The following is a 27504-nucleotide window of genomic DNA, read 5'->3' as shown; positions in this document are numbered from 1 at the left end:
TTCTTTGTGTAGCCCTGGCTGTCCTAGAACTCACTTTGTAGACCAGGCTGGCCTCGAACTCAGAAATCCTCCTGCCTCTGCCTCCCGAGTACGTGTGCCACCACGCCCGGCTGGAAAACTATTCTTGGCCTGTGCCAACAGGAAAGCTTTGGGACCAAGAGGAAAGGCCAGAAGAAAATGGCTACTTTCACTGAAATGCTCTGAATAAATTTAATACAACTCACTGAACACTAGGGAAGCACCAGAGAGAGAGCACAGCTGGCTATAAAGACAAGCACTGGTTATGTGAGAGCACTGACAACAGCGCCACTGCACTACGTTTAAAGAGCAGAATGTTTGCTTTAGTGCCGTTAATGCTATCATTCAAACTACTCATTACACCAAGTATTTACAGAGAAGGTGCACAGAAGATCCTGAAAAACAGAAGTAAGTGTGTTAGGACATGAGATGATACGATTGTCTCCACCACTGCTTTACGCACATATGTTCAACAAATCACTGCTATCCTTTCTGAGCATCAGATGCACTACTGAAACCTGGGTATATATCAGAATATGTCCCTGACAGGGCAGAAATGCTCACTGCACGGCTCACACAATGACTGAGATCATAAGCTTGTCCAGCATTATCAAGACAGTCAAATCTAGAATGAATTTATCTTATAATAACCATAGCCAAAAGCTATATTACCCAGGTGATAATCCTGCAAACATACTTTTAAACAGTGACAGGTTCTTTATAGCAGACGACACTGAAGTCTGTACCAACATCAAACAACAAAATAAACTTTCAATCCTCCCCCAAAAAATCCTACCCTGTAAGATACATTTTATTATTTTTCATTAACAAGTTAGAAAAACAACTCAAAGATGAAAATAGCACCAACCTGTCTATAGAAGAGAGGATAAAATGTGGACTATATTTATATTCATGAATCTTATATCTACAAGTGTACATTTCTTTATAGTAGAAACCATCTTTATGTTTCATATCCCTAGTGATACAAACAGCATCTTTGTCCCTGGAAGATTCTTAACATGTGATAAACACAAGAATAATATCATTTTTCTACATTGGCATTCACTGAGGCACAGAATACGACGAGGTCTTCTTATAAGACTCAAAGAGTCAAACTAAACTTTTCTCACCTTTAAAATCACATTCAGAAAGCATCAAATAAACTACATCAGGATCCAGAGCAGAAAACATCTCTGAGATACTGGTGAAGAGTTCTTCCTGATCAACTTTTGTCTCACACACGGAAGGAAGAGTAGTGGTTGGCTCCTCACGACTAGCAACACGGGATACGACAATTTTCTTAGAGTTTGCAGTCTTCCGCAAAGGATTTCCCCCAAGATTTTTCCTTTTCCTTGGCATTCTGACTTCCAAAACTAAAATATTTCCCTTTTTAAAAAAAATTTAAAGATTTTTTGATATTTAAATCATAATTCAAAGGAAAAATTGTATTAAAAATTCTTGAAAATCCAGTAGTAATAGAACCTAAAACAGAAAGCAAGTAAAAACGCTCAGACTACACGTTCATTTCTACTCCTAAGGTGGAACGGTATCCACATAACTCTAAGAAAGTACCCAACTCTAGCAGCAGAGCCAAAAACAATTTATCTCCAGTTTTGTCAGGATTGAACATGTTAAAATTTAAGATAATACAACATAACATATTTCAAAATATCTAATATACTGTTTTAATACCATTACTCGTTCTTTTAACATAAAGGACCCATAAACATTATCAGAATGCCTATGACACACACCGATGTTCAGCTGTCTAATAGGCATCAAGAACTTAACATGTCCAAGACTGAGCTCCTGACCACTCCCTCCAAACCTACTCTCCTGGGTATCTCCATCTCAGCTAACATAATAACCCTACCTTGCCTCCTCTCATCCAAGTGGTAGGACAATTTGGTGACGTGATTCCTCAAGTGTAGACAGAATGCGATGGCTCCTTATCGCCAGACTTAAACTATCACAGCCTTTGTACTAGGTCGCACTAACCAACCAATCACCCCGCACCCACTCTTGCTCCAGCAGTGTGCTTAGCAAACAAGCCAGAGGCCGGCTGATACCTCCCTTCTGCTAAAGTGTCCCTACCTTCCCTTCTCACTCAGGATAGAGCCTTTAAAACAGCTGCCATCCAGATCACTGCCATCTTGGCACTGCGTCCCTTAACTGTCCCGTTGCTCTTGCCACTTGAAGCACACTTAGCCTCTTGGCTCTTTAGCTCCTCCTCCAATGTTTCTCCTCCCACTGGGACCCTTACACTTTGGCTCCCTCTACCTACTTTTCGACCCGGAATCTAGAAGATGGATTTTCTCACCACCTCATTATTACTCAAATATGACCACACTGTTCATCCGGTACAACAAAATCTTTCTTTTCTTTTTTCCCCCATAGACAGGGTCTCATGCAGCCCAATTGACCTTGAACTCCCTAGGTATCCAAGAATGACTCTGAACTTCCAAGCCCTCTCATCCACCTCCAGCTTTGTGTGGTGCTGGGATCAAGCCCAGGCTTCATGTCTGCTAGGCAAGCTCTGCTAACTGAGCTGGATCCTCACGCTCCTCAAAAAACACACGTCATGTCCTGCCTGGATTCTCTTTGTGTTTGTTACCTTCTAGTATGTTATTCATACATATTTAGTTATGTGTCTCCTACTCATATGCTCCACAGGGCAGAGACTCATGGATCTGGAGAAGATCACAGTCTGCTTGCTTTCTCTATTTAGATACATCTAATAAATATCTCCAATTTAACATCTCTAAAATTAATAATTTATTAAAAATTTCTGAAAACATCTTTACATTTTCTCCCCAAACCTACCTTAACTACTTGGCCTGATGACCATGAATCACACACCTACCTTCCTACCCCTAACTTGTTTCCACTGCACCAGAGTCCCTATCATCTAGTCTAAACTCAAATCTGACTGGATCAGGGTCTGGCACGGATAATTCTCACTCTAAAATGTTGTCCTCTTTTCAAGTGTCGTATTCAAGAACTGCTTCCCTGACTACCCAAATCAAAGTCAAGTCCCACTCCCTCTGCCCCAATCTCCACTTTCAGGCTAATCACTGTTTGTCCTTAGCATCTCTTAACATACTATAAAATTTACCTTTCAATTACATTTGGGTCATAGCTCCCTTCACCTTCCAGTAATGACAGCCATCAGCCACATGTGCCTAAATTTAAATTAATTAAAATTAAAGAAAATTACTTTTTATATATTATATCAGATATAAGTAGAATTTAGAGCAAAGATTATCGGGAGGGGGGAATGGGGGAAGAGGTCATAATAAGGACTAATTCACCAGAAAAAAAAAATAGTAAATGTCTATGCATCCAAAACGTAACTACAAACAGGAAAAAAAAAAAAGTAAAAAAAATTCACTATAGTCAAAATCTTAATACTATACCATCAGCAACTTGGAGAACAACTATAGCAAATCCCAAGGCTACAGAACTCACTACTACACACTAAGGAGCTAGTCAACATTTATGGACCATTCTTCTCCTGAGTGGCCACACACAAGCTTGCCACGATAAACCATAACCCACATGAGAGAACAAATCTTAAGAAGCTTCAAAGAACTCCAAAAGCATATCAAGTATGCGCTACAGCCACAGAGAGACAACTAGAAATCAGTAACAGAAAGGCAAGAGGAAATCTTCAAACACTTGGCACCTGAGCAATGACTGATCCCTAAATCAAAAGAGCAAGTCTGGGGCTAGGGAGACCCATCAGTCTGTAATGCAGACAGCACTAGCATCAAGACCTGTCTCTGGGCCTGAGAACCATAAAGAGCTAGGCAGAGCACTGTTGCCTATAATCCCACAGCAGGGAAGGAAAGAGACAGGAGAAGCCTGGGGTCACTGGCAAAGCCATGAAACCTGCCAAGTCACTAAATCTTTACATTTTTAAATTATAGAAAAATCTCACTAATGGGAACATATTCAAACAATAACACATGCTATAATTTTCCGTCTTTTTTCTTTCTGGTTTTTCTTTCTTTTTTCCCCCTTCCCTTCTCACGCTTGCTCCAGCCAAGGTGTTTGTTTGTTTCTCATTAAAGGTGATTGTGAGCCACCACATGGTTGCTGGGCTTTGAACTCATGACCTCCAGAAGAGCAGTCGGGTCTCTTAACTGCAAAGCCATCTCACCAGCCCTTCCTTCTTTCTGGTTTTTTCAAGACAGGGTGGGTTTCTCTGTGTAACTTCTGTAGACCATCCTGCCTCTGCCTCCCAAGGGTTGGGTTAGAGGTTAAGGTATGCTCCACACAGCCCTGTTACACTTTTCATCACTGTGGCAAAGTCATTGCAATAAACTATTGAAGAGTAATTGGTTGATCATGGCTCCAGTCTTAATTTGGTCACATGGCTCCATTGCCATGGAGCTAAGATGAGGTGCATCCAACAGCAGCAACAGTGGCAGAAGAGGCTGCTGCCCGCTGGCATCTGGGAAGGAAGAGTTGAGGAGAAGCACAAGGGATGCCTTGACAGAGTGCTGCCTGCTGACGCCAGAGCCTACTCTACCCAACTAGGCCCTACTTCCTAGTTTCCAACCTTTTTTAATTAATGCCAAATTGTGAATTGATCAGTGAATTAATCCATTGATTACACCAAAGCCGTTGTGATCCAATCACCTCTCAAAGTCCATGTCTACCAACTAAAGACCAAGCCTTTAACACTAGAGCCCTCTGGACACTTTAACCACTTAAGTGCTATAAAAGAATCCAATGCATCAGTTTATTAAGAATATGAAGTCTTTTAATATTTGAAAAATCAATCAAAACAACTCCAGGTATTAACAAAACAAAGGAAAGAAATAACACAATCCACTCAGTGTCCACCGAGCACAAGGCTAAGAAGCACCCACAGGTGCTCATGGGACTCCCCCAAACTGGAGATGGACAGGAAGTGATGGAGGCACCGTGAAGTGCCTCATACTGTAAGCTGCCGAAAGCTTTCCCTCAGCAAACAGAAAAGCAGATTTCTGCTACCAAAACTTCCCTACTACACTGTACCAGAGATTGCAGGCAGCATGTAAGGCTGAAAAGGAAATTAAAGTTCTAAGAGAAAAAGCCAGGTGTAACAGACAGAGCTCTTGAGTTTCTGGACAGGCAGGTGAGATCTCCAAAAGCTGAAGGGGGTTGGGGAGTGGGGCACAGGGTCTAAGAAAAATGAAATACACATACAGAACTATCATTTGCATATTCTGTGTGCAGACAAAAGTCCAAAACAATCTATTGAGTACTGAGTTCGTCAGGTAACTTAGCAAGGCTGACGTCATGGCCACAGTACTTGTGTGCAGGTCAGATGACATGGTGGACTTCCTGCTTATCTCCCTCCACCTTCACGCTGAGTCCCACAGACTGAGTTCGGTCTTCCAGCTCACATAACAGGTGCTCGCCCCTGGCCCCGATCTATAGTTGTTTATATTAGAAATGAATCTAGCTAGGGAGCCAGCTCAGTGGCATATCACTTATCCAGTCTGCATGAGGCTGCCCTGGCGGTAAGCAAAGGGAAAGGAAGGAGAGGAGAAAGGTCAGGAAATCTAAACACGTGCATTTCTCAGTGCTTACCTTTTCACAGCCGACTCAGCCCTCCCGAGACCAGAGTCTCCTGAGGACACTCCACTCTCAGGGTGTCATCTCCCCAGGAAACAATGGAGTATGCTAGATTTTATTTAGTCTTAAGACCTCTTTTTGTTTGTGCCTCACCTACTCTTTGGTGATTTCTTCAGCCTTAACAGCTTTAAAAGCCAAGCACCATGCTAAGAAATTAGTATCTCAACAGCAACTCTTCCCGGCCTGACATCAAACTCCCCACCGAGCTTCATGCCCAGCCAGTAGATCCAATCCTGAGATGAGACCAGATTCTGAAGGCACCTAGCCAACTCGGTTAGAAGAGGCAGAAGTAGCTCACTGCCACTAGAGGAGTGACATGAAGAGTCTCTCCTGCCCCTGGTTCTTCCCGACTCCCTGTCTGACTCCTACACTCAAGGGAGGAAAGTGCTCTGCTCCCCACAAGCTCCTGCCATGATGTTCTGCCTCATCACAGAAGTGCCCAGAAGCAAAGGAGCCCAGATAAAAAAACAAAAAACCTCTGAAATGAGGAACTGAATAAATCTTCCTCTAGTGCTTGTTCAGACACACTGTAGTCAATAAACACGGCCATGTATACAATCTCACCTATAGGCAATTTCCAGTTGCTGAAACCAAACCACAAGAGTCATTTTGTTGTTACTGTTTTTGAGACAATGTCTCACTTCCTAGGCTATCCCTTAGCACCTGTGTTAGCTTCACTGGCAGAATGCTAGGACTGGAAGCTGCTACCTCAGCAGCAGCTCTTAACTCCTTCCCCACCACACACACACACACCTCTTAGGCACTTTACAAAATACATTTGTTAGCCAGGCACAGTGGCTCATGCTTTCAATCCCAGCACTCTGAGAAGCAGAAACAGGCATATCTCTGTGAGTTTAGAGGCAGCCCAGTTTACATAGAGAATTCCAGGACAGCCAAAGCTACATAGACTCCAGTCTTGAAAAAAAATATCAAAAAAGAAAAAAATACATTTGGCAATCCAATCAATTCTTATTACCTCCACCTGGATTAAAGATAGCATCCTCTCTCATCTGAACATACTTTTAAGTGTGTAGGCTACTAATTATCTATTTAATATCATTTTTATTAAAACATAGATACATAAGATTCACTATTTTGGGCAGTGGTTCCCAACCTTCCTAGTGCTGCAACACCTTAATACAGCTCTTCATATTGTGGTGGCATCCAACCATAAAATTATTTTTGCTACCTCCTAAATCTAAATTTGCTGTTATGAATCATAATGCAAATATCTATGTTTTCCAAAGGTCTTAGGTGACTCCTGTGAAAGGGTTATTTGACCCCCAAAGTGGTCACAACCCACATGATGAGAACCACTTATTTTGGGGGTATTTTTCTTTCTCTTGATTTATGTATCTATTTACTTGGTTATCTATATGGTGACATATGTTCAGGTGCCCTCAAAAGCCAGAAGAGGGTGCGAGAGTTACAGGTGGTTGTAAGTGTGGGTGGCTGGGAGCCAAACCCAGATCCTCTGCAAGAGCAGTGAGTGCTCCTAACTTCTGAGCTACCGCTCTGGCCCCTTCCCTCTTTTTTCAATTTTACTTATTGCTTGGCTGTTTGCTTGTTTGTTAGGTTTTGTGGCTCAAAGGATTAAGCCTGGGGCCTCTTATATGCTAAGAAGTGTGACACTCTCCAAGTCCAAAATTCTCCATTTTGAAGTACACAATGCAGGGGTTTTCCAGTATATTTACAGAGCTGAACTGTAATGCAATTCTAGAATTTTGGTTTCTTTAGAAAAACACAGAAATATTATAAGGATGTGTTTTTGTTTTAACTCCAGGTGTAGGTACATATGTAGGGCTGCTTTGGACTGTCCAAAGCAGCTAATTATGATTAGCTCTGGCAGACATGTGGTTTTGCCAGCTGCAGATCACTTCTGTGATTGTGTGATGTTTGGAATTCTGGGAAATTTTCAGAGGGCATAAACATGCTAGGGCCCTGAGAAGCAGGGTTGGTGATTGTTGGTGGGTTCAGGGAGGTTGGTTGTAGTATAGAGTCATGCTCAAAGAAGAAACAAGAAGAAATCAGATTCAAGGATCTCTCTCCCCCACCTCTATCCTTTCTCTCCTATCTGGTGATAGGGGATGAAATGGGGGTTGGGGGGATAAATGATGGGAAAAAGAAAGAACCCACAGAGTAGAAATAGAAAGACCAGCTACACTGTACAACCATCAACACAATCTAATTCCAGAACGTTCCTGACATATCCTCTTATGTAAAATAAGCACTTAATCCCCATTCCATCCTCTCACCCCTGGCAACCACAAAGCTCCTGTCTGTAGACTGCCTATTCAGGGCCACGGTATAAATGGAACCAGCCAATAAGGATTCTTATCACTGGTGTTGGCTTTGTTTCACTAAGCATTTTCAAGCTAAGATGTAGCCTGTGACAACACTTCATTCACTTTGTTACTGAGCATAAAGCTATGATACAAATACATCGTATAACTTTTCAAATGATGGAAATTTTAATGTTTACTTTTATTATAAAAATCTTAGTCTAATCATTCTTTTTTAAATTTTTATTTTATTTTATATGCATGAGTATTTTGCCTGCTTGAATGTAAGTGCACAATGCCCAAGAAGGACAGAAGAGGACATTGGATCCCCTGGAACTGGAGTTATAGATGGTTGTGAGCCATCATGTGAGTAATTAAAAGTGAACTTGGGGCCGGGCAGTGGTGGCGCACACCTTTAATCACAGCACTTGGTTAGGCAGAGGCAGGTGGATTTCTGAGTTCGAGGCCAGCCTGGTCTACAAAGTGAGTTCCAGGACAGCCAGGGGTACACAGAGAAACCCTGTCTTGAAAAACAAAACAAAACCAAAAAAGAAAAAAGAAAAAAGAAAGCGATCATACATAATGTGAGAAGTGTCCAAGCAATATTTAATACAGATGAGAAATTCCAATGCATAAAAAACACAGATAAACATCTCAATTACTTTATGTATCTAATTTATATCAGTCTCATTTCTGTACTATAAGTGATTTATATTTAACTCATTTAGCATCTAATCTTGTATCATCCTTTCTCCATAATGAGAGCCTCTTAAATCCATGAGTTGTAAAGCAAGATATAGTTTCTTCACATACAGACCTATGTTAAATAAGAGAATATATTCTAAAAAGATATAGAAAGGACAGATAAAATTTGATGTACTATGAAAAAATGTGAAAAGATTGGATCAAATAAACAATTATTAATAATACTACTAATTATTAATAATACTATACATAAATTTCATATATACATCCCCAAAACCTCTACCTTAATAATCAACTTTGGTTAGTCTCAAACTTGCTATGTAGATGAACCTGGTCTTAAACTTGCAACATCCTATATCATACTCCCAAAGATCCCCTTTTTAATGGTTTTAAAGAGCTAAAGTACTGGGGCTCGAGATGTAGCTCAGTTTATAGAGTACTCACCTAACATGCACAATACATGAGAGCTTGATTCCTAGCACTGTATAAAACTGGGTGTAGTGACACAAGCCTGCAATCACAGCTCTAGGAAGGTAGAGGCAGGAGGATCAGTCATCCACCAGGCATTGTGGCACATACCGTTAATCCCAGCACTCAGGAGATGGAGGGAGGAGGATCAGAAGTTCACTGGCATGGTGGCACATGCCTGGAACTCCAGCACTCAGGAGGTAGAGGCAGGTAGATCTGAGGATTTGAGGCCAGCCTCATAGAGCATAGTTAAGTTCCAGGACAGCCAGGGCTACATAGTGAGATCCTGTCTTGGAAAGAAGAATATAAAAAAAAAATAAAATAAATAAAATGTATATATATATATATATATATATACACATATTGGTTGTGAGCCTAGCCTTTAATGGTTGAGCCATCTATTCAGCCCAATATTTAAGATTAAGTCAAATAGGGGCTGGTGAGATGGCTCAGTGGGTAAGAGCACCCAACTGCTCTTCTGAAGGTCCGAAGTTCAATTCCCAGGAACCACATGGTGGCTCAAAACCACCCGTAATGAGATCTGACTCCCTCTTCCGGGGTGTCTGAAGACAGCTACAGTGTACTTATAATAAATAAATAAATCTTTAAAAAAAAAAAGATTAAGTCAAATAAAAGATAATTTCAAGCATACTCTATGTCATATACCTGCAATCTCAGAATCCCAGGACACAAAGAAGCTAAGGCAGGGTTTTCAACTCAAATCCAACCTGGGCTACCTGGCAAATCCTTTCCAAAAATACACACATACCAGATGATAAAGATAAGGCAGATACTAAAGTCTCATGGAGATACCAAGACTAAGTCACCAAAACAGACAAGATTTATAGATTTATAGAAAAGAACAACAGATTTATAGAAAAGAAACCAATTATCTTTAACATATACTTACATAGCATAAAAACTACAATAATTAATAAGTGAAGACACCCTGAGTATCAGTAGAAAACAGAACAGTTATATGATGGCAACAGCACCCTTTAAGTATTATGCAGCCATTGAAAAAAAGGTGTTCTGGAGACCCCAGAGACCTGAGCCACCCTGTCAAGGTAAAGCCAGCGTGTAGCTGAGCAGCATGTAGCTCTTGTTCCAAGTTCCACCATCTTTACAGTCCTACCCTACTTACTGCAATGCTCATCTCCATTGTTAGCTCACTGACCTGTGTTCTCTGTAATACATTTAGACATGATTTATACATGATTAGTCTCCCCGGTCACTGACCCATAGAGCCCAGAGTAGCCAGAGCAATACCCAGTGCTGACACAGCTCCTCATCTTCAACACTGGAGACTGTGTACCGAGCGGCACAGAGCACCATGCTCCCTACACCACTTGGGCAGACCCTGGAGAAAGTGACTGAGCAGGGTGTCTGCAGTGAGAACTTTGGTTTCTCTAAAAGCCCAGTTGTGTGATGTAACATGCTTTTGTTTTACTCCCAGGTGTGGGGTATGGGGCTGCCTCATCAGTTCATCCACTACAGCTGACTATTTCCACGCTCAGGACAGCTTCAGACAGTTGAACTCTGAGGAGCTCTGAAGGAGGAGGAGGCTGCTGCTGGTTTCTGTTGTTGTAGTTTCACAAGAAGAAGTTAAAGATATCCTGACTATGAAGATTGGACTTGACCCAAGGAACTCAATGCCCTTATTCAACAGGAAGTCATTTAAAGAGACCTACACACACCCCCTTTCCTCTCTAACCTTCTTTCTCTCCTACCTAGTGTTGGGGGCGGGGGGTTGGAAAGGATTAGTGTGGATAAGGGTTGGAAGGGAGGTATAAATAAAAGACCCCAAATAAAATAACAGAGGGAAAAATAGGCCTACAGGTATCCACTCAAAAAGTAACTTTCAGTTTCACCTGTAGATGTTCATCTCCTTGACCAACATGTTTGTGGTTTGAATAGGAATGGCCCCTGTGAACTCATGTGTCTGAATGTTTGGCCTTTGAAGAGTGGCACTATTAGGGGGTGTGGCCTTACTGGAAGAACTGTGTCCCCATGGGGCAAGCACTGAGGTCGCTTATGCTCAAGCTCCGCCCAGTGTGGAATTCAATGCCCCTCTGCTGTCTTCAGGATGTTGAACTCTCAGCTCAGTCTCCAGCACCATGCTATCCCCATAGGCCACCGTGCTTCTGGCTATGACCATAATGGACTGAATCTCTGAAACTGTAATTAAATGTTAGCCTTTATAAGACTTGCCTTGGTCATGGTGTCTCACAGCAACGAAACCTGAACTGAAAATAACAATGTGTTTTTTGAGAACATGGATCATAACCTGAAACTGTTAACATGGTTCCACACATAAAAAAGACACATGCAAAATGTATAGATGGCTAACATTATGTAAAAAAGATAAAGAAGTGATATGTAGGGAGGGGCATTGTGGCACACTTTTAATCTCAGCACTCAGGAAGCAGAAGCAGGCCAGCAGATCTTGGGTATACAAAGAGAGGTCCAGGACAACCAGGGCTAGACAGAGAAACCCTGCCTCAAATAACCAAGGGGTATGGGGGGTTGGGGGGTGTCTTAAGGAGAGACTCAAACAGTCACTAAATGGAAAAACTAGGGCACCAATAATTAAGCTGCCACAGCCCTTCCAAATACCTAGTAACAAAAATGTGAAATTTGCTTTCTCATGATTTTTCTTGTAATCACTCAAATATGTAAATCGAAGTTTGAAAACCTATATGTAAAATATTCCCCCACCCCACCCCCAATCTTAGAAGTACTCACTGTCTGGCTGGCATTGACAATACTCATGTGATTAGGAAGGCCAAAGATTGTCATCTGCGACTCTACAGCAGTCTTCTTACTAGAAAATATAATAAAAAGCAATTTAAAATATACTTATAAGGCACAATAAAATCAGTTTACAATCTTTTGGGGGATGGGGTCTCAAAATGTAGCCCCGAGACTTACTCTGTTGATTAGGCTAGCCTGGAACTCACAGAGATCCACCTGTCTCTGCCTCCCAAGTGCAGGAATTTAAGGCATGTGTGTGCCACCATGCCCAGCATTCAAATTATAATTTTAAACAAAAATCTAAAATAGATTAAACATTTGGGAGTATATGATATTGTTAGTTGAAAGCTACTAAAAAGAAGAAAGAGTTTGACACAACTAGAAGTGACCACTACAGTTTGAAAAATTTTTTTATAAAGAACAAAAGCTAAGCATTTATTCTAAGTAAGATACTATCACAGAGAACCAGTAATGAAAATGCAATACTTCACTCTGCTTGTTTGAGTGTGATTTGGACTATTCCTTAGACCGGGTAATGGGCCTGACTGCCCTTCCCCATGCTCCATCCATGACCTTGAGTTTCCTTCTCTGCCGCCCTTCTAACCCTCGGCCATAGTCCAACCTGAGCCTATCCCTGACTTAGCAGCGAGCTACTGTCTTTACAGTAGTCAAGAGATTGAAAATAAAATGAGAACAAATCATTTTTTAATGTGTTCCAGTTTTTACCTTTAAAAATTAAATTTGCTTTTAAGGTTTTTTTTAATGAGTATATGTAGCATGTATAAGTGTTTTTCCTACATGTATGTCTGCCCACTACATGCACACCTGGTGCCTACAGATCCCAAAGAGGGCATCAGATCCCCTAAAACTAAAGTTGTGGGTGGCTGTGAGCTGCCGCCTGAGTGCTATAAACAGAACCCAGGCCCTCCTCAAGAGTACTAAGTGCTCCTAAGAACCGCCCCACCTCGCCAGCCGATTTTCACTTTTGAATCTCATTTTTTATTTCACAAATAAATGATTAAAAAACTAAAACTGCCGGGCAGTGGTGGCGCACGCCTAAAATTCCAGCACTCGGGAGGCAGAGGCAGGTGGATTTCTGAATTCAAGGCCAGCCTGGTCTACAGAGTGAGTTCCAAGACAGCCAGGGCTACACAGAGATCCCTGTCTCGAAAAACAAAATTAAAAAAAAAAAACCTAAAACTAAAATCACTAAAACAGGGCTGTTTTGGTAAAAACCTTAGAAAGCAGTTCACCGGAAGCATGTCATATGAAGGGTATCTTGTCTTCAGCCCTTCTCTGTCTCTTTCTGCCTCCTACTGAGATGAATGAGAAACCAAGGTCTACCCCTTCCTCCAGTCAACCTGATGCCATGCCTCCCCATAGACCCACAGCAAGGGGGCCAAATGTAATAAATCCTTCCTCCCTACTCACAACATTCCCTGGAAGCCAGATATGACACTACATCTGCCATCCCAGTTCGCAGCACAACACTGCAAGGTTAAATCCAAACTGCTCAAAAGAATCCAAGACAAGGGGCTGGAGAGATGGCTCAGCGGTTAAGAGCACCGACTGCTCTTGCAAAGGCCCTGAGTTCAAATCCCAGCAACCACATGGTGGCTCACAACCATCTGTAATGAGATCTGATGCCCTCTTCTGGTGTGTCTGAAGACAGCTACAGTGTACTCACATACATAAAATAAATGATTCTTTAAAAAAAAAATCCAAGACAAGCCAGGGCTACCTAGCAAGACCTTGTCTCAAATATATATACACACACACACACACACACACACACACATATATATTCATAAGTGCATATGACCAGCTCTTTCCCATTCAGTGAACAAAGCAGCCTGCTGCTTTCTCAAGAGCGATGACTTCCTCGCTTCATCTCATCACATAAGGCCCCTGTGACTGTGTGACCTCATATCACAAAGCAAGTATGAGTATGATCCTTCAATAGTTTTTAATAAATACGAATGCTTTGCCTATATTGTGTTTGTGTACCACATGCATGTCTGGTGCCCACAGAGGACACTGGATCTCCTGGAACTGGAGTTACAGATGGCTGGGAGCTGCCGTTTGCATGCTGGGAATTGAACCCAGGTTCTCCAGAGGAGCAGAACCACTGAGCCATCTCTCCAGCCCCAACGGTGTAACCTGAGAGAACACATCCATATAACTTATTATTACAGTATACTGTTGGAGTTGTCCACCATTTCCTATTTTACTATTCAGTCTTGTTGTTCATGTCCTACTGTATTCATACGTTATACTACTTCTTTTTTTCAAAGATTTATTTATTTTTATGAGTACACTGTAGCTGTCTTCAGACACACCAGAAGAAGGCATCAGATGGTTGTGAGCCACCATGTGGTTGCTGAGAACTGAACTCAGGACCTCTGGAAGAGCAGTCAGTGCTCTTAACCACTGAGCCATCTCTCCAGCCCCGTAAGTTACACTTTATCACAAGTGTTAATATATACATGGGAAAACATGCTAGGAAGCATTCTACCTTAGAGCCAGAACCCTTCTTAAATAGAACAGTATGTATTATTCCATCCTGAGTATCTATTTTTATACTTCTACTTAGGTTTTTGTTTGTTTTTATTTTTAGTGGTACTGAGGACTGAACCCAGAATTTTCTATGTGCTATTCAACATATTTCCAGTCAGATATTTACTCTCATTCCCTCCCCTCACCCCATGACAACATTTCACATCGTTCAGGCTGGCCTAAAACGTGCTTTGTAGTGGAGATGATCTTCCTGCCTCCCCAGGTGCCAGAAGGGCTTCCACATGCATGCCACAGCACCCGCCTCCAGGTAGGTTCCTGTTATGCTCTATACCCACACCATCTCAAAGTTTGTTTCACAGTGCATACTTCACTGCTCTGCACTCAATAATATTCTCACTCTCACAAAGTACCTCCACCCACAAACAACAGCATGAGCATGGCTTAGCAAACAATCCAGATTCTCTCCCTCACTCACTGTGATTCTCTCTGCCGCCATCATTTACCCTTGTCTTCTCTCATACCAACAGAACTTCATTTCCTCTACCATCACCTTCATACCATATCTCCAACTTCTTTTCTCCTCAAGATTTTTTTCTATTTATTTCATGTGATGTGTGTATGTGTGCATGTGCATGCTATGCTGTGCATGTGGGGTCAGAAGACAACTAACAGCAATCTATGCTTTCTTTCCATCACATGAGATCTGGTATTACACTCAGGTCATCAGCCTTGGCATGAAGACCTTCACCCTCTAAACCATCTCACTGATCCCTTTCTCCTTATTCATCCATTATTTATTTCCTAATTAGACTAAAAGATCATGAAAACAAAGCATATTTTACATATACCGAAGCGTCAGTAGAATGCTTTGCACATGGAGTCTTTTAATAGACATGGGGTGAAGAAAGAAGATAAACATAAGGTTTGATACTATCTATCTGCAGTTTTCAGCTTCTGTTTAGGGTCTGTTTAGGGTACCACGGATTCCCACTGGGCTTCTCCAGCCGGCACTCAGCCTCATTCAGAGGCAGCTCTTCTGCGCACTTCTTTCATGTCCTTGTTCCTCCTGGGCTCTGTCACATAACAAGCCTTTCCTCTACCCACCTTTCCTTGGTTCATCCAAGCTCATGCTTTCAACAGCTATAACTGACTCTATTTAGGAAGTCTCTCCAAAATCCAATAGTTAAGTGCCTGACACACTGCCACATGGCTATTCCAGTGTGCCTCGATGTTAAAAACAAAGTCTTCCTCATCTCTATGGTTTTCAGAATCATGGTCCACTTCCTTGGAAATGCATTCAAGGTCTTTCATGATCTGGTCCCTCAACCTAGCAGCATCTTCTTCCTATACTTCACACTCTCTCTACTCCATCTGCATCTATCTACATATATCAGGTGCTTCTATCAGGAGGTAAATCAATATAATGTGTCTATCTCATACATGCACTACATCACATCAAAGCAATATTCCCTAGCTCCATTAACTTTTACAAATGTCACCCACTCTCCCGAAGTCTGATTTCAATTCAACTCTCATTGCATTCTGGGCATACCTTTATCTTAGCACCTTTGAATTCACTTTAGACTACTATTATAAAAGCCAGTATGTATGTTATTAGCAAACAAAAACTCAATGAATATCCTATATGCTAGTATAAGCCAAAAATATAAGCTGTTTTTTTAAACAGTAGACTTACCATCTCAGCACCTGCAATATTCAGGTCCGTAATCTCTTTCCCACAAATAAAGTACCTACAAGAACCAATGTATAATCAGACAAGTGATTATGAATAGCAATGGATGTCTGCCCAGAACTCCTTCCCCGTCCCTTGCTCCACCAGGGGTCACTTTCCCATTAAGAGAACCCAGGCTAAAGTGTCACCAAATAGCACAGAGAGGCACTAACATGAAACTAATAGATGAGCCTGTGCAGTTAGGAACCAGGTCCTATCCTTAGCAGAAAGAGGAATGAGGCCCATATGTGCTGGATATCCAGAAAAGGCCCGGCTATGGTCCAATTCCCACCCTGTGACTACCTGCATCATACAGCTTCTATTATATTGTTATATGAGCCAACAACATCCAACCCACCCCCACAGGCCACTTCCAACACTTCAACTCCAAAGTGCCCCCAATAACAAGAAAACTGAAAGGATATAAATTATATGTCAGGCTTAGAAAATGTCCATCTACCTGATCCAATATCTATCTCTGTTCTTTCTCTTCTGAGTAAACTCCCAAATTACAGTCTAATTGCTCTGTTACTATGAGTCAATGCAAATCAGATCATACTTTTCAAACACTTTGTTATACCTTTAACAGTACATGGTAAAATGACGAATAAGCTAGCAATTAGTGTGATTATGAGAACACAGAGTACTAAGGAAACACACGGCTTGTGTAACCCAGTTTTGTGTCAAAGATTTTTTAGTAGAGCATCGCCCACACTTGAGACATGGCAAACAAGTATGACTTAGCAAACAAAGTGCAGGTAACCATGGAATTAAAGAGGCATTCAAGACAGACAAAGGTTTCGTAAGACTGCCTAGATTTAAAGAACTTGGCATGTTAGAGAAAAAAAACTGCAAATCACTAAGACTAGCTCACTGAGGGGAAGGGGAAAGACACAGGAGGATGAAGTAAATTTGAAGTCAGATTATACAGATCCCAAAAGCTAAATCTAGCACATGAAAGCAATGAAAGGGGAAAAAACCCACAACCATACTTGCTCACGGATGACAAGTCAGGAAGCTATTAGAGCAACCATGATCCCAACAGTGGAATACAATGGCAACACTAGGATAACAAATACATCCAAGAGATTGTTCCAGAAATAACCCAATGAGGCCCAGTGATCCAGTACAAGTGAAATGAGAAGGAACACAAGGATCGGCCCATGTACCGCCAAGCGGGGATGCACTTGCACTACCTAGTTTAATCTTTCCAGAGAAAGAGAGACGCAAAAGGGAGAGCGAGCCTCTGAACTCACTGGTTTGAGGATAGCACGGTGGATGATGACTAGTTTTGGAATATGCAGACTTTGAATTATCAGAAAGAATATCCAGGGCTGGAGAGATGGCTCAGCAGTTAAGAGCACTGACTGCTCTCCTGGAGGTTCTGAGTTCAATTCCCAGGAACCACATGGTGGCTCACAACTATCTATAACGAGATCTGACGCCCTCTTCTGGTGTGTCTGAAGACAGCTACAGTGTACTTACATATAATACATACATAATAAATACATCTTTAAAAAAAAAAAGAAAGAAATATCCAAATAGACATGTCATTAAGACAGATGCCCAGTTACCAGAAAAGATCTTTGGGCTATCAATTTACAAATTTATCAGAACATATGTGATGACAGCACAAAACACTTTTTGTTAATGACAAGTATCTGTTATTAACACCAAAAGTTATTTAATATTCCCATTCTTCTAGGACAGCCATCCTCAACCTGTGGGTGGCAGTCTCTCTGGGGTTGAAAGACCCTTTCACAGGGGTCACATATCAGACATCCTGCATGAATATCAGATATTCACATCACGATTCACAACAGTAACAAAATTAGTTATGAAGTAGCAACAAACATCATCTTAGGGTTGGTGATTGCCACAACATGAGGAACTGTATTAAAGGGTCACAGCATTAGGAAGGTTGGGAACCACTGCCCTAGGGTGTTGGAAATGATGCTAAGACTCAATACCAGCCTTCCAGAGCTCCCCCGTCTATGGAGACTGTTAGTAAATAGTTAGTGCACAGGAAAGAATGAAGACGTTACCGCAAATACTACCTACATCTCAAAGCTGTGTCAGCAGAAAGTCCAGGGGAAAGAGGGCCAGAAGTGAAGGGATTCCACATAGATTCAGACATTCAAGACGGGATTTTTGGTGGGGTTTTTATTGTTGTTTGTGTTTGGGATTTGCGGGGGGTGGTGATTTGTTTTTGTTTTGAGACAAGATCTCACTATATATAGAACCCTAGCTGGCCTGGATATCACTACGGACTGGCCCAGCCTTGAATCTGCAGTGCCGCCCCCCCGCCCCTGCCCCATCTTCCCAATACCAGGATTACAAGAATGAGATACCATGCCCATCTAGAAAAAAGGAAACAATCAAAAAATTAAGTTCTATTCACTATCTCCCAAATTCATTCTTAAATTTAATTAGCAGAAACACCTTTTAAATATCCTTCTTAAAATATATGAATTAAGGATGGTAGAGTACAACCTTAATGCCAGCACTTGGGAGACAGAGGCAGGGGGATATTTTTGAGCATGAAGCCAGCTGGACTGCCAGGGCAATGTAGAGGGCAACTGTATCAACTTTTTTGATAATCGGTTTATTGCTTTTCTCCCTCCATCCATCCTTCTACCCAATTTTTAAAAAATGTGTATGGATGTTTTTCCTGCATGGATGAGCGTGTACCACAAGTACACTTGGTACCTATGGAGATGAGAAGAGGATGTCAGATCCCCTGAGACCAGAGTTACAGACAGCTGTTAGTGACCATGTTGGTGTTGGAAATCGAACCCAGGTCCTCTGGAAAAAGAGCCAGTACTCCTAACTGCTGAGGCATCTCTCTAGCCCCCTTTATGACTTTTTGAGGTAGGATTTCTAGCTCGGCTTGGCTTGGAACTCATTATGTAGCCCACAGCCCAGAACCACCCTGAGCTTATTTGTGAGTCTTCCTGCCCCAGCTTCCCAAGTCCTGAGATTTCAAGCCAGAGCTGCCACCATTTAGGTTCTGAAACAGAATTATTTCTAGGCTTCAGACTTCTTACTACAGTTTATCATCAATTGGACGTTGGCAGATACATTTAATACACAGTAGTTCTTATCAGGAGCAAGGCCTAGAACCAACCTCTGCCACATCATGAATTCAAGGTCAATCTGGGCCTTGATACCATGTCCAAAGTGGGAAAAAATAGAGTAGGAGCCGACAATCCATATTTAGAACAAGGACTGACGGTGGACAGTCTAGCGATTTTTAGTGAACCTGGCTCTTTAGTGACCACAGTAACCAGCTTCAGTAAGAACAATGTGGGACTTCTGACCGGTAACTCCACTATCAGTAATCCTAAGAATCCAGCTGACTTGTTGGTGTCATAACCCACAGCAATCAATGAAGCATTCTTTTACGATGTTAAGCTATGTGTGTTCAGAGAGCCAATTAACTGCCGTCTAGGAGCACCAATAATCCCTGGAAGGCAATGAGCTCTGAGCTGTGGGATAAGAAGGAAAAATGCTCCCAGTGTTCACAAGGCCTTTCTTCTCAAGTCTCAAAACCTGCGCTAGGCTGGAGAACTCAGTGAGAAATGGCCAGAAGACACAAGCAAACCCAGGAACCAAAACCCTTCATCATTTTAAAAATTATAAATCCTTATATATAAGGAAACTAAATTGTTAGAAGGAAAGCTGTCCAGGTGAGCATCTCATTTTATCCACATACATCCATCCGTTTGTACATGCTGGTGCATGACCCTACAATCAATGACACGGCACTTCACTTGGGAGTAATTTTTTATACTGACACATAAAATAATTATCTTATAATTGAACATATCTTTGAAAATGTAGTCATCTGGTATCAAAAGATCTAGGTCGGACATGGTGGGGTGAGCCTTTAATCCTAGTTTGGGAGGTACAGGCAGGTGGACTTTTATATGAGTTTGAGGCCAGCGTGGTCTACATAGAGTTCAGGGCAGCCTACATAGTAAGACCCTATCTCAAAAAAAAAAAAAAAAAAAGTTCTAGTCTCAAAGGTCCACAGAAATGTATTAAGAGAGAGGTTTGGGGGCTGGTGAGATGGCTCAGTGGGTAAGAGCACCGACTGCTCTTCCGAAGGTCCAGAGTTCAAATCCCAGCAACCACATGGTGGCTCACAACCATCCACAACAAGATCCTCTTCTGGAGTGTCTGAAAACAGCTACAGTGTACTTACACATATTAATAAATAAATCTTAAAAAAAAAAAAAAAGAGAGGTTTGGGGCTGGAGAGATGGCTCAGTGGTTAAGAGCACTGACTGCTCTTCCAGAGATCCTGAGTTCAACTCCCAGCAACCACATAGTGGCTCACAACCATCTGTAATGGGACCTAATGCCCTCTTCTGGTGTGTCTAAAGACAGCAACAGTGTGCTCACATACATAAAGAGAGGGGGCGGGGAGGTAAATTTGTATCATAAAAGTATAGGTTTCGGGCTGGTGAGATGGCTCAGTGGGTAAAAGCACCCGACTGCTCTTCCAAAGGTCAGGAGTTCAAATCCCAGCAACCACATGGTGGCTCACAACCATCCGTAATGAGATCTGACTCCCTCTTCTGGAGTGTCTGAGGACAGCTACAGTGTACTTGCATATAATAAATAAATAAATAAATAAATCTTTAAAAAAAATTAAAGCAAGCTTTAAAAAAAAAAAAAAAAAAAGTATAGGTTTCCCTGAACCCTCATGTATACTTCGCTTGGGTGACTTTTAGCAATTTGAATATTTTTTATCTGTAAAGCAAAGGTGAAACAGTGAGCGCAAATTTCAGAGTGAGGCAGATTAAACACAAGGAATGCTAAGTCCTTAAGACAGGCTGGGCATCAGTAAGTGTGTGATTTGATTACCATAAAGATGAATAAAAATAATGTATTAATCTGCAAGGGGGAGTATAAGAAAACTTCAATCTCAACTCCTACATAAACTACTCTAAAGGGAACTTAAGAGATATATGTTGAGACTCACTGCTCAGCCTGACAGTTGGCTCTGCCTCAAACTTACATGATTCTACATAGGAAAAGCTAAAGGGAAGGCCGAGAAGATAGGCAGGCACTTACTTTCTAAAATTCTAGCTGATTAATAAACAGTTCTGCCGGGCATGATGGCGCACGCCTTTAATCCCAGCACTCGGGAGGCAGAGGCTGGGGGATTTCTGAGTTCGAGGCCAGCCTGGTCTACAGAGTGAGTTCTAGGAGAGCAGGGCTACATAGAGAAACCCTGTCTCGAAAAACCAAAAATAAATAAATAAATAAAAAGTAAACGGTTCTGCTGGGTATAGTTAATCATACCTTTAAAACACTTGAGAAGCAGGAGCAGGTGGATATTTGAGTTGAGGCCAACCAGGAATATATATGGAGAACATACCTCAAAAAAATAAAAAATAAAAATAAAAAAGTTTCCTCTGCATATCAAAAGACTCAGAGAAACAGGATTAAATCATGGCATTTTAAAAGAAAAATTTCTTTTTTAAAACACACCTACGTTGATAGGAGTTAGCCTCTAATTGTGTATAAGATAAATGCCTTTACCATGACTTAAGCCGGTTTTCCTATTACGTTCAGTACTGCCACTTGACAGCGACTAAAGCCAACAGGTGAACAGAAAGCTCTGAGAGTACAGTACACTGATCTGCAGGAAACAGGGGTCTGTTACTGCTTTCCAGGTTGAGTTTGTTGTTGCTGCTGCTGCTGCTGTTTTGGTTTGTTTTCCTCATTAACTAAATCGCTGTCTCTCTGCAGAAGAGCAGCAGCCATTTCTTTCTAATTCTTCCCAATACCTCCACCATGTAGCACACACACACCCCCATCTCCGCAGAACATTTAAATAATACGTTGGCATAGTAACTGAAAATTGACTGACCTTTAACCAAAACAAAACAAAACAAAAATCGGCTGAAAGAAAACTGAACCACACTTATCAACACACAAAAACGCATTGTTATGTTTCGTAAAAATTATTTTTGTGAAAACTGAACCACTGGAGTTCGAACGAGTTGCATCTGAGAGCTAATTTGAAGGCCAACCGTAGAAGTGATTTTTTTTTTTAAGGAAAGAAAAGGCGAATGGTGCTATCGAAGGGTACTGTATTAAAAAGAAATAAATTAACTGGGGGCGGAGAGGCAGCTGCAAATCAGTCATTGTTTTCTGAAAGGCCAGGTTATCTCCGGGATTTTTTTTCCCCCCCTCGGAGGCTCAACCAATCCCCACCTTTTCTGAGTTAACCAGTCTCCAGGCAAGCCGCGCTTCTTGATTGGCTCGGAGACACCGAGTAGAAAAAGCAGCCAATCCTTCGCAAGCCAGACCTGTGCTATGGAGACGTTACAACCACTGCATGGCAAGAGTGTGTACAAACCTGTCGGTACAGCAAGGCCACCTCCCACTCCTAAAGACATGTGCGGAAGGATTCCCTAAAGCCAGCGGGCCCTGCCTCCGATCTGGCTGGCATCGAGTTAAAAAAAAAATTCTTCCCGCTCTCTTTTTGGGGCAGGAATAAAGAAAGTGTTGTAACCAAAAGCGCGAGCGGGATAAACTGCCCCGCGGTCTGACTCCGTCTCTCGAAGCCCGGTTTTCGGAGAGCGAGAGGGAAAGTTACGGATGGGAAGGGGTGAGGGTCGCGGGCGCACCCGCCCGGAGGGAGGCCAGCCTGCCGGTGTGGAGTGAGCTTGCGAGCGAGCGTGCGTGCGTGTGGTTTGGAAGTGAGTAAATAAACAGCTCTACGGGCACTACCAGCCCGGGCAGGCGGCCCAAGTTCCCACAAGGCTCGGCCTGGGAAAACGGCGGGGCGCTCGCAGGGGCGCGAGGTCAAGTCGGGGCGGGAAGGCACCCGGAGAATCCGGGGGCGGGAGGGGTGTGTCGGGGCCTGGAGGCCCGCCAGGCGCTGGAGGAGCTGCCGGGGAAGCTGCCGCGGCGCCCGCCTTCGCTCGGCCTCGGGCCCCGCGCCAGGGCCCGCCTCCCGCGACGCCTCACTCCCCTTCCGCCCGCCCGCCCGCCCGGCCCGTGCCTGCCCGGGGTTGCCGCGTCTCTCGCTCGCCGCCCGCCTCGGGCCCTCCTCCTCTGGGACTCCGCGCTCCCGGGATCCCCTCCCGCTCTTTTCCTCCCCGAGTCCCGCCGCCCGCCTCGCCAACCTCCGCCTTTACCTGCTGCGGGAGCGGGGCGTCGAAGCCCCCGGGCCGTGTCGTCGAGTAAGCGCCGCGGGTCCGCAACCCTTTCCCGCCGCCGCCAGCCACTACGCTCTCCGGCGCGGCGCGGCGCGGCGCGGGGCTGGCGAGCAGCTGTGTCCGCGGGGCGGGGGTGGGGGAGACGCAGCGAGCGTGCGGAGCGAGGACACACTGCCGCTCTCCGTCCGACCGGGGAAGAGCAGCCGCGCAGGAGCCCGCCGCGAGAGGGCGGGTGGGCGGCCGCGTGGGGAGGGGTCTCGCGGCCGCCGCAATGGCTGCCACGTAGCCAGGTGGATCTCCGCCCCCGCCCCGGGGCCGCGACCTCTGCTGCTCCGCACACCCCCCACCCACCCACCCCGGGCTCTCCAGGATGCGTCGGCCCGCGCCCGCCACGGCGCCGGCCCGGAGACCCGAGCCCACCGGTGCTGGCGCCTCGCTGGCTCCGTTACGAGAAGTGAGTCCCGGGCCTGGCGGGAGGCGCAGCCCGGGACCCGCGGGGCCCCCCGAGGCTCTCCCGGAAGCTTGCGGCCCGCCGCTGTCCCCCGAGGGCTCCGGGGAAAGGCAGGCGCTGGGACCCCCCCTACTGCTGCCCGTGTAAGCGCCCCGGTGAGCCGCGGCCGGGTCTAACCCTCACCTCTCTCCCGAGCCCGAAAAGCAAAACAAGGTCGTTCTGGCCCTGGGCAGCGAGGGAGGAACTAGGAGCTGGGGCGGGCGGGACTGCAGCTGCGAGGTCGGCGGGGCGAGGCGATGGGCCCCGCGCTGTCCCCCACGGGGGCCCGCTCACTCGGGGCGGACGGGCGGCGGCGCCCCGCGGGAACAAAGGGCCCCGCGGCCCCAGCAACCGGGACGGAGGCTGCCGGGATCCAGCCCGCGCCGCCAACGTGCGGTCGGAACCCGCTGGCCTGAGCCCAAAAGAGCTGCGGCCTTTGCCAGTGTGGAGCTGGAGTTTTCAGGTGCCAAGAAAAAGCAACAGTGTTCCCTTTCCCTGTTAACGATCCTGGATGATTAGCCCGTCCCCTAAGCCCGCTCCATGTTTTTCCTTGTTGGACTCTGACTTCCTTGCTTAATTTGTTCTGTCCTGACATGAAACGATCAGAGTACAAAAGTGTGTGTCTCTCTCTAGCCTTCTGATTAATGATGCTACTGGTCGTTTCGGAGTTTTTAGTTTTGTTCTTTTTGTTTTTGTGTCTGTTTTCTCCTGGACTTTCCTCTCTCTTTGCAATTACTTTGTATTTTTCACTGCCCCCCCCCCCCGTAGTAAAATAACCTCTTGATATTCATCCACATCAGAGAGACAGATTATCTGTCAATTGTTATGGCAATTATTTAAACTGAATGTAGATTTGGAAAGAATACAAGTGAAAAAAATCCCTTTAGATCTGGCTTGAACATTCTCACACTCAATGAGCAAATGGTCTAGTGGGGTTTTTTCTAGAAACTGGTGTATTTAAGCAAAGAAACTAGTGTACTTAAGCAAATAAATGTTCTAATGAAATCTCCCACACAGAAAAGAATATGAATGGATGTGTTTTTTATTTTCTTTGTCTTTTTAGAGATCTCTTGAGTTTCAGTGTTTAAAAATATATACTATACAAACATCTTTATTAAGGCTTATTCTAAATATGGTAAACAAAAGAAATTTAATAGTCTACAATCCCGAGCGTAAGTAGCTACTGCTGAGAACCTAACATTAATCTGTTTCTAAGCAGCTATTAGGAGCCTAATAACTGTAATATATGCCACTTTTGAAATGAAAGAAACTTAGTAATTATAGACTTCAAACAAACCTAGCAAATTTATATTAATTTTGTTCATCTGAAATATGTTCAACGTGATAATAAAAACTTGTATTTAAGTTCTTGAATTTCTTTTGAACATCTGTTAAGGATTTATCACATCTTAAGTCCAAATAATAAAAGGGGGGAATTCTTAAACATTAGAAAATATATTTCAAGGGACAGCACCACCCAATCTGAATTACTTTTGCTTACTATGTCAAAAGAAAAGTATCAAACCCATAAAATTCTCACAGATGTAAAGAACAAAGCCATCTTTACCAGTGTGCACAATGCCAGGCTTGCTTTATGAATACTTCCAAGGACTCCTCTTTCCTTATTGGCTCACATTCTAAGCCAATAGGAAAAGTACAACACATCTTTCAAAGGAGGAGACAGCATTGGAATAAATGGATTGTTTATCACATTCATTCTCTCTCCAGCTTAGGTCCTGTAGTTTCAAAGGAGACATGTAAGAGTCTGAATTACTGAGTCTCCAGACAGGGGTGCTACTTCTCAGGGGTGCAACTCCACCTCTGCAGTCTTCCAGTTGACTAGAGTATAATTGGTTATAATTAATTGTGTGAAAGTAGTATTTAAAATACCAGATGAATATGTAGAATGGCAAAATGCTACCAGCTAATACTTTTAATAATGAGGTGACTACTCAAATTTTAGTTAAAAAACTGGCCCTTAAAGGAACTAGAGATTTGTAAATGTTTTCAGAACATTTGGAACATATTTATTGTATAAATTATAAAGCTGTTTGTTTATATTTGCATTTGGAGCCTAAGTATGATTTCATTGCCACAAAAAGTAATGTATGGCACCTTTATTTCCCTCTGCTTAATTCTAGATTTTACAGATGTATGATCTCTTACTGGATTACCAACTCCTGGAAGATAGGTTGTTTCCTGCTCAGCCTTGTATTCCTCACTGCCAAATTCAGAAACTTGTACAAAAGAAGCAGTGTGCTATGTTAAAGATGGGATAAACAGGGATAGCAAATCAAAAAGTCCATCTGCTTCTCTCCTTAGTTACATAATAGCAGATCAGTTGTTTTAGTTCCCCTGTCTTCAGATCTCATCTCTCATAAGGTCTGGGAATGTAGCTCAGTAACACCCTACTTACTGTTCTTGTCTCGTGTGTGAAGCCTCAGACTACAAAAGCCAAACAAGTCCCATGGAAATGGGATAGTAGGTGCTACCGCTGTTATCTAAAGTAAACACGTTTCAGTGGATTGTGTCCTTACCACATAGACAGTGGTGTTCTGTGCCCTCAGAGTTGCTTCAGTACTCCAAAGTCAGTTACATCTTTCAGGTAACACTCATAGTATCTATTCTGTGATAAGCTGTGAACACGTGTTAGAAACTCAATGTGAGTGGGCTCGATCAGTGAAGAAAATGTAATTTCCTACAATTGTCCATCTATAAAAAGCAGGTATTAACACTTAAGATTTTCAGGGTTGCAGATATGCACACTGCATCGTTTGCCATGAAAGTGTGAGGGCTAGCTTTCAGATCCCTAAGTGGTGTGTACCTCCCTGTAATCAGAACACATGGAGGGTGGAGATAGGATCTCTCCTGAAAATCAGCTAGCTAGGCCAGCTGGGTTTTCAAGTGAGGTGTCCTGACTTAATATGTAAAGTGGCAAGAATGGAGATGCCTTGTGTCAGCTTCTAGCCACAGACATGCATGCACCCACCCAAGTGTAGACGAACATGCATACACAGACATCCAAATCAGAAAAGACTGATGAAGCCAATTAACTTTGAAAACTCAGTAAAGAGAGGCATCTCTGAGTTGCCAGTGTGAAGAATACAGTTCAGGTTCCCAAAATCTGTGTAAAAAAGCTGGGAAGATGTGGCATCCCTCTGTGACTGATTCCAGAACTCCTCATCAGCAAGTCCAGACTAGCCCAATTGTGATTAAAGTCAATGTTGGTTCTGTATATACACATGTGCCTGTGTTCACACACACACACACACACACACACACACACTACACACACTACACATACACAAACACAAAGCAAAGTAAAAAAGAACTCCAAAACCAATCTCCTGAGCAGTAGAGAACTGTTGTGGATTTGGTTTAATGCTTGCATTATGAGTTCCCAAAATTGCCCTAGAATCCCGAATGTAAGACACTGAGGGTCCCTGTCCCGAGCTGGTTCTGATTGGCGAGTAAAATTGCCAATGGCTGGGCAGGGAGACAGAGAGAGACTTTAGGATTTCGGGACAAGGGGACAGAGGAAGAAGCAGAATTGCCAGTTGTAGGAAGAAAGACATATAAGAACCTCCCAAGGACACCCCCCTAAATTGGATCTGGGATAACAAATATGGAATATAGATTTTAGTAAGTAATCAGGAGTATTGGAGGGGAAGCATTAGCAACATGGAAGTTGTGTGTTGTGTGTGTCTGTGTGTGTGTATGTGTCATTCA

At 43.3% G+C, this 27504-nt stretch overlaps 1 protein-coding gene across 14 annotated transcripts in view; it reads right to left on the bottom strand.

The window, feature by feature from the left end:
- The window catches only part of N4bp2 (NEDD4 binding protein 2), a 69598-nt gene extending 42598 nt beyond the window's left edge, over positions 1–27000 (bottom strand). The window contains exons 1-5 of one of the 14 annotated variants that reach the window (XM_030254611.1): positions 23920–27000; positions 16069–16123; positions 11847–11925; positions 3134–3200; positions 1149–1500 (exon numbers count right to left, since the gene is read on the bottom strand). In XM_030254611.1, the coding sequence (XP_030110471.1) occupies positions 1149–1377 (229 nt within the window). In that variant the 5' untranslated portion in view covers positions 1378–1500; positions 3134–3200; positions 11847–11925; positions 16069–16123; positions 23920–27000. Of the gene's footprint in view, positions 1–1148; positions 1501–3133; positions 3201–11846; positions 11926–16068; positions 16124–21417; positions 21494–23264 lie in introns of all 14 variants that reach the window. The other 13 variants (XM_030254610.1, XM_030254609.1, XM_006504006.4 and 10 more) reach the window with 13 other exon arrangements.
- Between the last annotated feature and the right edge of the window lie 504 nt (positions 27001–27504).

Source organism: Mus musculus, chromosome 5 (assembly GCF_000001635.26).
Source record: "Mus musculus strain C57BL/6J chromosome 5, GRCm38.p6 C57BL/6J".
Taxonomy (NCBI): Eukaryota; Metazoa; Chordata; class Mammalia; order Rodentia; family Muridae; genus Mus; species Mus musculus.
This window is presented reverse-complemented; position numbering and strand designations above follow the sequence as displayed.